At 41.6% G+C, this 13,268-nt stretch overlaps 1 protein-coding gene across 1 annotated transcript; it reads right to left on the bottom strand.

The window, feature by feature from the left end:
* Nucleotides 1-1,772: 1,772 nt before the first annotated feature.
* On the bottom strand, nt 1,773-4,944 carry LOC119800146 (granzyme C-like). The gene is made up of 5 exons (XM_038310225.1): nt 4,846-4,944; nt 3,649-3,799; nt 3,062-3,197; nt 2,642-2,902; nt 1,773-2,023 (listed from the first exon to the last, which is right to left on the bottom strand). The coding sequence occupies exons 1-4, from the start codon at nt 4,898-4,900 to the stop codon at nt 2,654-2,656; spliced, it is 591 nt and encodes a 196-aa protein (XP_038166153.1). The 5' UTR covers nt 4,901-4,944; the 3' UTR covers nt 1,773-2,023; nt 2,642-2,653.
* Between the last annotated feature and the right edge of the window lie 8,324 nt (nt 4,945-13,268).

Genomic DNA, 13,268 nt, shown 5'->3' with positions numbered 1-13,268 from the left:
GTTTGTCATTTATAATTAGACTAATCAGGTTCATTAGATACATCGAGATTATACTCAGTATAGATACATAATCTTCAACCTCTTCAAAGAGCTGTAGAAAAATGGCCTTTAATTTAACTCACAGTTCCATGATAGTGAGACACAATTACTCCTGGCAACACCGATCTATTCCCGAGAGAATATTGGGCACCAAAGACACTCCACGTGGAGCCTTTCTTCTTGGCAGAACTGGCTTTTGGACAAAGAAATATCCATACCTCAACCACTGACAGATACAGAGTATCCATAAATGGATAAAACAGGACTGTCATATCTTGCCAAGACAGGGTAAGATAGTTTTGAAAAGTTTCTTGCCTTTGAAAATGGTATGTCAGTTATGTGACAAACTTAACTTAGCCAAAGTTGGTTGCTTCAATGCTGGGGTTGAAGACTATATAAATGTAGTTACTTTCCTCTCATGACTTGGCCAAGTTATTTATAATATAAGACATAAGCTAGTTAGAATAGGGTATTTGTACTTATTGTATATAATTTCGTAGTATGTTTAGAACTCTCTTACTTAAACAAAAGGGGGAGGTGTTGCAGGAGCTCCTTCTGTGCCTTCAGCCAATAGCTGATGAGATACCATTGAGGTGTGGTCCCTCCTTTGAAAAAGCAGCAACTGCCCTCCGCTTGCTCTATGGCTTCTGGCTCTGCTTCCGGCGACTAGGCTCCCTTCCTGATTGCACAGAGGGCTGTTGGCTGGGACAGCAATCTGTAAGTTTTTTCCCTTTAAATAAATAAGCATTCTATTAATCATAATTCCAAAGTGGTGTGGGATTGTTTGTAACTTACGCCTTCACCCAAACAACATCATCAATCAGGAACAAGGTGCTCAAATACATAAGCCTAGAGGCGACATAGTCACCAAAAATCACCACAGAAAGGTGGGATAGGACACAAATGCAGAACAGAAGCTCTATATTCGATAAGTCCCCAGAAAATGGTGCTGGCAGATGTTTGACATAGTACAGAACAATGGGATTCCCCAGCACGAACCAGAAGACCTTGTGTTCTTGTGTCTGGTCTGTGTTTTCCGGGGCTTGGTGGACAGCAATGTGCTGGAGAAGCAGAGAAGTTCAGTCTTGTTGAATTGAAGTACTTCCTTCCCCAGATACAGAACATCAGTACAGATGTTAGGGGAGCCCAGTAAGCTCTATGCAAACAGTGAGGGCTGAGAGATAATACCATGGATTAGAGGAATCTCAAACAGTCTGTGTTTAAGGCATTTACTGCCTCTGATTCTACTCCAATATGTGCTCAAGGGAGCAAAGCAAGGGGGCTTTGAACACCTTCACCATGCAGCTGTGGGAGGAGCCCAGGGGTTTCTCTCCAGGGGGAGTCTGAGCATGGGCTCATCTTTTGTATGAAATGCCACCAAGTTACTGGTTGGAGATGAGATGTCATTGAGGTCACTCGCTCAAGGAATCCTAGGTTCAGATCAGGCTCCCTTCTTCAGTACCCATGGTGCTTTCTCTCTCCTTTCTTCCATATGATGCAGAGAAGGAAGAGTTTTCCCTGAGACCCAAGACAAGAGACACCCACACTCAGCTTTGAGCCAGTCACAAGGGCAAGCAGTGCACAGTGGGACAAGTTAAAAGGAGCTGCTTAGTGGCCTCACCTGAGCTTTGGGCAAGGTGTGTGTATAGAGTTAGGGTGAACAAAGTGCAAAAGTGTGACATTGGCTGGCTAAGCACAGAGAAAATCCCTGTGATATGAAACCAGTCTTTTAATTCTGCAAAGAGACCTTTATTGAGATGCCGACATCTGTCCTAAGACAATCCTGGACTCTGCCTTAGGGAAGATGATGAGTCAGGTAGGGATCTGGTTTGCTCTGTAGTTAGGTGCGTTTCATCATTTCCTCTATCCAGGATAAGAAACTTGACACTCTGGTGAAGACACATGGAGCTGAACCATTTTTAGGCCCAAAGGAGACAATGCCTGCAGCTCTGTTTTTACACACGAGAGGTCCTCCAGAATCCCCCTGTGAAAGAGAAGGGTCACAGAGGACTGAGTTGTTGTTCACCCTAGTCCAAGCCTCCCACTCATGTCAAGGATCCTCTCCAAGGTATATGAAATGTGTGTTGAGAGAAATGGAAGGCAGGCTTGGGATCCCTGGGGTTCCCATTCTGATTGTGGACTGTTTTAGGGCTTCACCTCCCTCCTGAAAACAGGCTCCACCCTTTTTCCACTGTGATCCACTATCTATGAAGGTGTGTGGGACCTTCAGCTCCAGACCATTGTTTAAGAACATGCATACAGGTGAGGGAGCTTGATGTGAGCATGGAGGACCTGTCCATTGACAAATGTGGGTGCCTGCTCTGAGGAGACCCCATGCTTATGATGATGACACACAGAGGGAGCTCTGCTTTCTAAAGCCTGGGCATGGGAGTCAGGAGGGTTGTGCAAATCCTGCTTTATTCCAGCTGCCTTCACCATGGCTCCTTGTCAGCGCTAAGGCTCAACTTAGTTACTGTGACTGCTGTTCCCAGAGAATAAGATAATGACCAATGGGGAAAAGAGACCCTTGATGTTTGGTCCCTAGGTTTCAGATTTCTTTTCTCCTCCCATGGAGCCCAGAGAGAAGGACAATCCAACTTACCGTAAAGGAAGCTCACTTGATCTTTGGGTCCCCCACACAGATCGCAGTGGCTTTGTTGTAACGATGAGGAAAACGGGACTCACACTCCTGATCCCTCTGGACTCTCAGCTCCACTGCATGCAATGTATCTGGGAATTTACCCATTATATCCAACATTCCCCAACCAGCCACATAGCACACTTTCCCTGGCTTCACATGGAAATTACTTTTGGGCAGCCTGAGGGGTCTCACAGCTCTAGTCCTCTTTGCCTTCCTCTCCAGCTGTGGGGGAAGAAGAAGGAGAGAGCAGCTCAGCCAGGAGCCTGGTGCCTGGGACCATTTGAAAGCCAGGATGTCTTAAAAATAAAGAACAGAATGAGAGGAGGAGGGGGGAATTTCTGCAGGAAGCAGAGCACACAGAGCTGTGCTCCCAGGTCTCACCTTGAAGAGCATGATGTCACTGGAGCCAGCCTTAGGATTGTAGTCTGGGTGTGGGATGGCATCTGGCACAGGGATAATCTGCTGGGTGTCCTCCCGGATGCTGATGTTGTGGGCTCCTAGAATGACTCTCATTGAGCTGCAGAGAGCAGAGTGCGGGTGAGAGATGTGGAGTGAGAGAGGACACAGTGCAGGAGCTGCAAGAGGCTGGGTGGGCAGGGTGGGGCTCTAACTGTGGGGACTGAGGAGACAGAAGGGCCTCAGCGTGTGAAACACTGGTCCTTCCGTTACAAGAACACTAGACTCCTGGGAACTTGCTCTTGTTTTCAGACAATACTCCAAAGTTTGCATTGACTCTTATGTGCACTTTCAACCTCAAACACTGCTGTAGTCTGACCAGTGTAGTTGCTTTCAACTCAACTGTGCTGCTGCCTCTGAACTCTCACCCTTTGACCTCAAAGTTTCCCTGATGACAGACTTCCATTGTCACAGCCCTGCCCTCCAGTGAGCTCTCACATGAGCATCCATGAGCACAAGATGGAAACTAGTCTTGGGGACTCAGAAAGCACAGCATAGCTCCTTCTCCTCACCTTCCCCTGCAGTGAGCAGCTGTCAGCACGAAGTTCTCTTTCACCAGGAAGCCTCCGCAGAGACCACTTGTCCCTTCATCTTTCACAAATGAAATAAATGCCATGTAGGGGCGGGAGTGGGGCTTGACCTCATGGCCCCCGATGATCTCCTCTGAAAGAAAAGGTGAGAATATGGAGTGTCTGGGAGCAGGAGATGATGTAGAAGAGAAGAACGAGGGAGGTGTAATGAGGTGAGATCTACAGTTCCCCAAGACAGTTGTGGACAGAATTCCTTGCACTTAGATTGATCTTTTTTGAATCTGAAGCGTCAGTGCCCTGTTCTGAGAAGGGATGGGTAGGACTTGTCCTCCAGCCCCTGCTTTACAAAAACATGGAGGGAACAAACTTCTTTCTTTATGTTGCTAGAGGCCAAGGGGATCCTGAGTGGCTTATGTTAGTCTTTCTTGGGTAATAGGTCTCCGGATGCCTCTCCTGTCTTGATTTCTTCTAAGTTCGTCACCTTTTACCCCAAGGTCTTTAGAGAGGGATTTTCTAAAGTTCTCCTCTTCTGGTGCCCATCATATCCTATGTTCTCCATAAATAATTAGCTGCATGGAAGAATGATTTTTACTTAGCTGGAGGGCTGGTGGCTCAGAGCTCAAGGGAATAAGAGCCTAGGGGATATTGTAGGATTCCGCTGGTATACTGGCAGTAGCTGGGGACCTGAAGAAAGAAGTGGAGGGCCAAGCAAAACCATACTGCAAAGGAAAGGGAGTGTACAACACAGGCATCTTGTCACCCTGGGCCTCTAGATTTAGTAGACTGAGGGTGGAGATTGATAACTAATGCTAATATTCTACAACTGATGGGCTTACGTCATTGCTGACTGGTCATAAAAGCTGCCCTGAGTCTGGGCTCAAGTAGAGTTAATGGTATACACTTAGAAATTTTGCATTCTCTGTTTCATCTCTTTCTTGGGATGATCCACTCTCTAGAGGACATGAAGAGCAGGGAGAAGCTAGTGTCCTCTGAGAACACCGCCCTTCTTCAGACCTTGATGAGGATCTAGCCAGTGACAGGCTTCCAGGTCTGCGTTGGTCTGGGACCTGAGGTTCAGGAAGCTCCTGCTTCAATGCAGGAAGTTCCTGACTAGAGCTGGGCAGAGACTCCACAGAGGTATTATGGGATGGAATCTCTGGGACAGGGGTGTTCACTCACCTGCACCAGCTCCAAGAGGCAAAAGAAATGTCAGGAGAATCAAGACTGCTGCCATCTCCTTAGGGGGCTGCTCAGGTTGGAGGAGGGCAGAGTGGACACAGCCCTTGAAGGACAAAGGAAGTGAGTGCTCAGTGACCTCACAGGCATTTTAAACCTGTGCTCCTCTGGTCTGATTGGCTCTATTAGCTAAGGCAGTTTCCTTGTTTGGGTAAAAATGACACAGTCACCACATTGACATCCTCTGAGCTAATCCTGTATAAAGACCAGGAAAGGGGGGTGTTAAGGTTGTGGTTGAAGAGGGCCTGAGACCCCAGGAAGTCCACTGTGCCTTCACTGAGACAAAAGTGTGGCTTTTCTTATGTCTTACATGTTTTTTCATTCTGGTAAGATCTTTTTTTAATTTCTTTGTTTTTTTTCTTTCTACCTTTCATTTAAAAAAATAATGCTTACACACAATTTACCACAAAATAGCTATAGCACTACATATACACAGAGGGTTAGAGATTACTTATTAAAAGCTGATATTCCACTATATATGGCTAGGCAGAGTTTCAGTACCTCTTCTTATTAATGTCTGAGACTTCTGATCATACTGAGGAACCATCAGTTGGAATAGTCTGATGAGTTAATCTTCATGCTCTCTCACTCTCCTAAACGGCTAGGGTGTCACAGAGAAATCCCTAAAGCAAGTGAAACCAAGTGACCAATAACCATGTCTACTGTCTTGTATAATTAAGTATATGAACAAATCACAATAGCATGTATTGGTTACCTGTTTATTTTGTATTGGCATTCATCTCTCACGCAGTCAGTAAGGTTAGATCATCAATGGCTTCCCTGCTGAGGACTTCAGTGGATTTCCTACAGTGTTGCTTTCCATTGTTCATAGATAAACATGAACCTTGATTAGTCTTGAGTGGTTGTTTAGTGGACTAGATCCAAGAGTGAGACAGACAGGGGCCCAGCTCTTGAAGAGGCTGCTAAGGACTGGAGTGAGCTGAGGACCTGAGCTTAGGGCATGTGATGGGGAGAGCTGTGTGAGATCAGCTCTGGGAGTTGAGACAGGCTGGCCTTGCCCTAAGAACAGAACAGTGGGGTGTATATGTGTGTGTGTGTGTGTGTGTGTGTGTATGTGTGTGCGTGTGTGTGTGTGTGTGTGTGTGTGTGTTTAAGCACACACATCCATAACAACCACAGAGCAACTCGGGTCCTGCTTTATCACCACAGCTTTAAGATTTTCAGAGATTTTTGAATTTCCTCCTTTCATACTTGGTGTACATAGAGGCATTCTTGTCCTAGCTGTGAACTGCAGTCTGGATATGAACTAGATCTAAGTACATTCAGTACATGGGTTGGAACTTTGTGGCATTTCTGGGCCACAGTGAAGGGATAACTGTTTCGGGATACACATTAATATACAAGATATAATGAAAAATAACAATTACTCCCTGAAAAGGAATCATATATAAATAATATATTATCTGAACATATAGGTATGCAATAAAATCATTACAGAATATAATAATTTAATTATATGTTACCCAGTTGGGGGAAATCTTTTAAAACCATGGAGTACGCTCAAATTTTGTAATATCTAATAAAGAAGTTGAACAATCTAAGTAGTAGCATTTATTTTTGTGTGATTTCATCCCTACAGTAAGAAGAGCATGGTGGCAAACCCCTTTAATGCTAGCACTTGGCATGCAGAGGCAGAAAGATCTCAGTGAGTTCATGGCCTACCTGGTCTACATAGTGAGTTTCAGGATGTACAAGGCCATATCTATGGGCCCTCTACTCTCTGGAATTCCTCTGCCTTCCCTACTACCAAAAGGATGACCTCTTATAGTTATTGATTTGAAAGATTGTTTCTTCACTATACCTTTAAAGAAAAGGATAGAGAAAATTTTGCCTTCACAGTGACTACTTATAATAATTCTCAGCCTACTAGGAGATATCAATGGACTATCCTCCCACAGGGAATGCTCAATAGCCCTACATTTTGCCAATACTTTGTAAGTCAGCCATTGGAAATAATATGTAAGCAATTTTCTAAGTCTATAATTTATTATAACATGGATGACATTTTGTTATCCGATTCAAATAAAGATACTTTAGAAAGGATGTTTGAAGAAGTAAAGAAAGTCTTGCCAAAATGGGGATTACAAATTGCCCATGGAAAGATTCAAAGAGGAAATTCTATTAATTACCTAGGTTACAGAATAGGGTTAGAGAAAATTAAAACACAAAAGGCACAAATTAGGAGAGACTGGTTGTGGACTCCTAATGACTTTCAAAGATTGTTAGGAGATATTTCCAGTCTATGACTGGCTGTTAGGAAAACACCTGATCTAATAATTGATTTAAACAAAACCTCAGATGGTGATAAAGATTTAAAAAATCACAGAGAATTAACAGCTGAAGCAGAAAAAGAATTGAAAATTGTTGAGGAAAAATTACAGGAGGCACATGTGGATAGGGTGAATCCAAATCTTAGTTGTATTCTAGTCATATTGCCTTCCAGAATTTCTTCTACAGAAATTTTAATGCAGAGACATGATATTATTTTAGAATGAATCTTTTTACCATATAAACCAAGTAAAAAATTAAAAACATATGTGGAAAACGTCTCTGAATTAATTATAAAAGGTAAATTGAGATTTCATGAATTAGCAGGTATAGACCTAGCAGAGATTATAGTGCCTTTCACTACTGAAGAAATAAAAATGTTATGGGCAGACAGTAAATCCTGGCAAAGGGCTTGTGCTAATGTTTTGGGAGAAATTAATAGTAACTATCCCAAAAGCGATATACTTAACCTTATAAAGAGAACTTCTTGATTTCTTCCCCAAATTGTACATGATGCTCTAAAAACTAGAGCCCATACATTTTATACTGATGCAAATAAATCAGGGAAGTCTGGTAACAAATCAGAAGAATTGAGTAAGGTGGAAGAAAGCCCTTACAATTCTGTCCAGAAAGGAGAATTATATGCTATTCTCATGGCTAAGAAATTTTAAAGAACCTCTTAATATAGATATTGATTCACAATAAGCAGAAAGAGTTATCCTGCATATTGAAACCACTGAATTTAAACAAGACAATACATAATTGACTCCATTATTTATGCAGGTGCAAGACATAATCAGGAATAGGCTTTGTTCTATATACATAACACACAACCCATCCCATATGGGTCTGCCAGGTCCTCTAGCACAAGGTAATGCAGATATTGATCAATTATTGCTTGGAAGCATGTTGCGTGCCTCAGAATTTCATAAAAAACATCACGTCAAGCCGGGCGGTGGTGGTGCATGCCTTTAATCCCAGCACTCGAGAGGCAGAGGCAGGCGGATCGCTGTGAGTTTGAAACCAGCCTGGTCTACAAGAGCTAGCTCCAGGACAGGCTCTAAACCTGAAGAGAAACCCTGTCTAGAAAAACAAGAAAAAAATCACGTCAATAGCAAAGGTTTAAAGAAAGAGTTTTCTACTACATGGCAACAACTAAGGAGATTATGAAGAGATGCCCCACTTGCTATTTCTAAAAGCAAACAACGTTGCTTGCAGGAAGTAACCCAAAGGGTACTCAAAGAAATGAAATATCAGTGTATGCGGCACATCTATTTCACAATGGAAACCATGAAATCCAGAAAGTCTTGGATAGATTGCTACAGACACTAAGAGAACATGGATGCAAGCTCAGACTACTATACCCAGCAAAGCTTGAATTCACGATTGATGGAGAAAACAAGATATTCCAGGACAAAAACAGATTTAAACAATACATAGCCACAAATCAAGAATTACAGAAAATACTAGAAGGAAAACCACAAACCAAGGAAGCCAACAACACCTATAATAACACAAGCATCTGTCAACCCTCCACCAGCACAACTCAAAGAAAGGGAAACACACAAACACTACCACCAGAAAAAATAACCCAAGTTAACAACCGCTGCTCATTAATATCACTTAATAACAATGGACTCAATTCAACTATAAAAAGGAACAGGTTAAGAGAATGGATATGAAAACAGGATCCAACATTCTGCTGTTTATAAGACACACAACGCTAACTCAAAGACAGACACTACCTCAAAGTAAAGGGTTGGGAAAAGGTATTCTAATCAAATGGACCAAAGAAACAAGCGGGTATGGCTATACTAAATCTAACAAAATTGATTTTAAACTAAAATCAATCAGAAGAGATGGAGGACACTTTATACTCATAACAGGAATAATTTATCAGGATGAAGGCTCAAATCCTGAATATCTATGCCCCTAATACAAAAGCACCCACATATGTAAAAGAAACATAACTAGAATTCAAAGCATACATCATACCCCACACTCTAATAATAGGAGATTTCAACACTCCTCTCTCACCAATGGACAGGTCAACCAGACAGAAACTTAACAGAGAAATAAGAGAACTAACAGATGTAATGAACCAGATGGACTTAACAGACATCTGTAGAACATTCCGCCCAAACAGAAAAGAATATACCTTCTTCTCAGCATTGCAAGGAACCTTCTCAAAAATTGATCACATAATTGGTAGCCAAGCAAACATCCATAGATACAAAGTAATTGTAGTAACCACCTGTGTACTATCGGATCACCATGGAATAAAGTTAGAATTTAACAACAATTCTAACCCCAGAAAGCCTACAAACTCATGGAAACTGAACAGCCAACTACTGAACCACCTTGGGTCAAGGAAGAAATAAAGAAATTAAAGCCTTCCTTGAATTCACTGAAAATAAATATATGACATACCTAAACCCAAACCTATGGGACACTATGAAAGCAGTGATAAGAGGAAAGTTCATTGCACTAAGTGCCCACATGAAGAAAATGGAGAAAGCTCACATTACAAACTGAACAGCACAGCTGAAAGCTCAAAAAAAAAAAAAGGAAGAAGACTCACCCAGGAGGAGGAGAAGACTGGAAATAATCAAACTGGGGGCTGAAATCAACAAAATAAAAACACAGAAAACAATCCAGAAAATCAATGAAACAACAAGCTGGTTCTTTGAGAAAATCAACAAGACTGACAAACCCCTATCCAAACTAATCAAGTGGCAGAGAGAGAACATGCAAATTAACAAGATCAGAAATGAAAAGGGGTACATAACCACAGACACAAAGAAAATTCAGAGAATCGTTAGATCTTACTACAAAAGCCTGTATGCCACAAAACTGGAAAATGTAAAAGAAATGGACATTTTTTAGATAATTACCATATTCCATAATTAAATCAAGACCAGGTGAACAATTTAAATGGACCTGTAAGTCGCCAGGGATTAGAAGCTGTCGTCAAAAACCTCCCTACCAAAAAAAGCCCTGAACCAGATGGTTTCCATGCAGAATTCTACCAAAACTTCCAAGAAGAGCTAATACCTATACTCCTTAATGTGTTTCACAAAATAGAAACAGTCATTGCCAAACTCCTTTTATGAAGCTACAGTTACCCTGAGACCAAAACCACACAAAGACTCAACCAAGAAAGAGAATTACACACCAATCTCACTCATGAACATCGATGCAAAAATTCTCAATAAATACTGGCAAACCGAATCCAAGAACACATTAGAAAAATTATACATTATGATCAAGTAGGCTTTATCCCAGAGATGCAGGGTTGGTTCAACATTCGAAAACCTACAAATGGAATCCATCATATAAATAAACTGAAGGAAAAAATCCATATGATCATCTCATTAGATGCTGAAAAAGCATTTGGCAAAATTCAACACCCCTTCATGATAAAGGTCTTAGAGAGATTAGATGTTCATTCCTAAATATAATAAAAGCAATATACAACAAGCCAACAGCTAACATCAAATTAAATAGAGAGAAACTCAAAGTCATTCCACTAAAATCAGGAACAAGACAAGGCTGTCCACTCTCTCCATACCTCTTCAATATAGTGCATGAAGTTCTAGCATAACAATAAGATGACATAAGGAGATCAAGGGGATTCGAATTGGAAAGGAAGAATTTAAACTTTCATTATTTGCAGATGATCTGATTGATAGTGTACATAAGCGACCCCAAAAACTCTACCAAAGAACTCCTACAGCTGATAAATACCTTTACTAATGTGGCAGGATACAAGATCAACTCCAAAAAATGAATTGCCCTCCTATAGACTAAGAACAAAGAAGCAGAGAGGGAGATCAGAGAGACATCACTTTTCACAATAGCCACAAATAACATAAAGTATCTTGGGGTAACTCTAACCAAGGAAGTGAAAGATCTATTTGAAAGAACTTTAAGTCGTTGAAGAGGATACCAGAAAATGGAAGGATCTCCCATGCTCTTGGATTGGGAGGATCAACATAGTAAAAATGGCAATTCTACCAAAAGCAATCTATAGATTCAATGCAATCCCCATCAAAATCAAAACAAAATTTTTCACAGACCTTGAGATAACAATAATCAACTTTATATGGAAAAACAAAAAACCCAGGATAGCCAAAACAATCCTATACAATAAAAGTACTTCCAGAGGCATTATCATCCCTGACTTCAAAATCTTTTACAGAGCTACAGTAATGAAAACAGCTTGGTATTGGCACAAAAACAGAGATGTTCACCAATGGAATCAAATCGAAGACCCAGATATTGTTCCACAAACCTATGAACACCTGATTTTTGACAAAGGAGCTAAAATTATACAATGGAAGAAAGAGGGCATCTTCAACTAATGGTGCTGGCAGAACTGGATGTCAACCTGTAGAAGAATGAAAGTAGATCCGTTTCTATCACCATGCACAAAACTCAAGTCCAAATGGATTAAAGGCCTCAATATAAATCTGACCACACTGAACCTGATAGAAGACAAAGTGGAAGTAGTCTGCAACACATGGGCACAGGATACCACTTCCTACATATAACCCCAGTAGCACAGACAATATGAGCAACAATGACTAAATGGGACCTCCTGAAACTGAGAAGCTTCTGTAATGCAAAGGACACTGTCATTAAGACAAAAAGGCAACCTACTGAATGCGAGAAGATCTTCACCAACCCCGCAACAGACAAAGGTCTGATCTTTGAAATATATAAAGAACTCATGAAACTAGACATTAAAATTCTAATTAACCCAATTAAAAATGGGGTACTGAGCTGAACAGAGAATTCTCAACAGAAGAAGTTCAAATGGCCAGAAGACACTTGAGGTCATGCTCAACCTCCTTAGCGATCAGGGAAATGCAAATCAAGACAACTTTGAGATACCATCTTACACCTGTCACAATGGCTAAAATCAAAAGCACCAATGATAGCCTATGCTGGAGAGGGTGTGGAATAAGGGGAACACTCATCTATTGCTGGGGGGAATGCAAACTTGTGCAACCACTTTGGAAATTAGTATGGCGGTTTCTCAGGAAACTGGAATGAACCTACCTCAGGATCCACCAACTCCACTCTTAGGAATATACCGAAGAGATGCACAATAATACTCCAAAAGCATTTGTTCAACTATGTTCATAGCAGCACTATTTGTAATAGCCAGAACCTGGAAACAACCTAGGTGCCCCTCAATAGAAGAATGTATAAAGAATGTGTGGCACATATTCACTTTAGAGTTCTACTCAGTGGAAAAAAAAAAAACCAATGACATCTTGAATTTGCATGCAAATGGATGGAAATATAAAACACTTTACTGAGTGAGATAACCCAGATCCAAAAAGAGGAATATAGTATGTACTCACTCATTAGTGGATTCTAGCCATAAACAAAGGACATTGAGCCTATAGTTCATGATCCTAGAGAAGCTAAATAAGAAGGTGAACCCAAAGAAAAACATATATTTATCCTTCTGAATATTGGAAGTAGACAAGATCGCCATGCAAAAGTGGGGCAGTAGGGGGCAGGGGAGATGGGGAGAGAGAAAGGAGATGGGAAGGATTGGGGAGAGCTTGGTGGAATGGGATGGGTGAGATGGAGGAAAGGTAGATATGGGAGCAGGGAAGAAGATATCTTAACTAAGGGAGCCATTTTAGGGTTGACAAGAGACTTGACTCTAGAGGGGCTCCCAGGGCCAAGGAGATGTTCCCCAGCTTGTTCCTTGGGCATTGGGCAGCAGAGGAGAGGGTGCCTGATTGACTTTCTCCCATAGCCACACTGATTAATATCTTGCATATCACCATAGAACATTCATCTGGCGATGGATGGAGATAGAGACAGAGACCCACATTGGAGCACTGGACTGAGCTCCCAAGGCACAGATGAAGAACAGAAAAAGGGAGAATATGAGCAAGGAATCAGGACTGCGAAGGGTGTGTCCACCCATGGAGACGGTGTGATTGATCTAATGGGAGCTCATTAAGGCCAGCTGGACTGGGACTGAATGAGCATGTGATCAAAACAGACTCTCTGAATATGGCTGACAATGAGGGCGGACTGAGAAGCTAATG

This window comes from Arvicola amphibius, chromosome 13 (genome assembly GCF_903992535.2).
Source record: "Arvicola amphibius chromosome 13, mArvAmp1.2, whole genome shotgun sequence".
Lineage (NCBI taxonomy): Eukaryota > Metazoa > Chordata > Mammalia > Rodentia > Cricetidae > Arvicola > Arvicola amphibius.
This window is presented reverse-complemented; position numbering and strand designations above follow the sequence as displayed.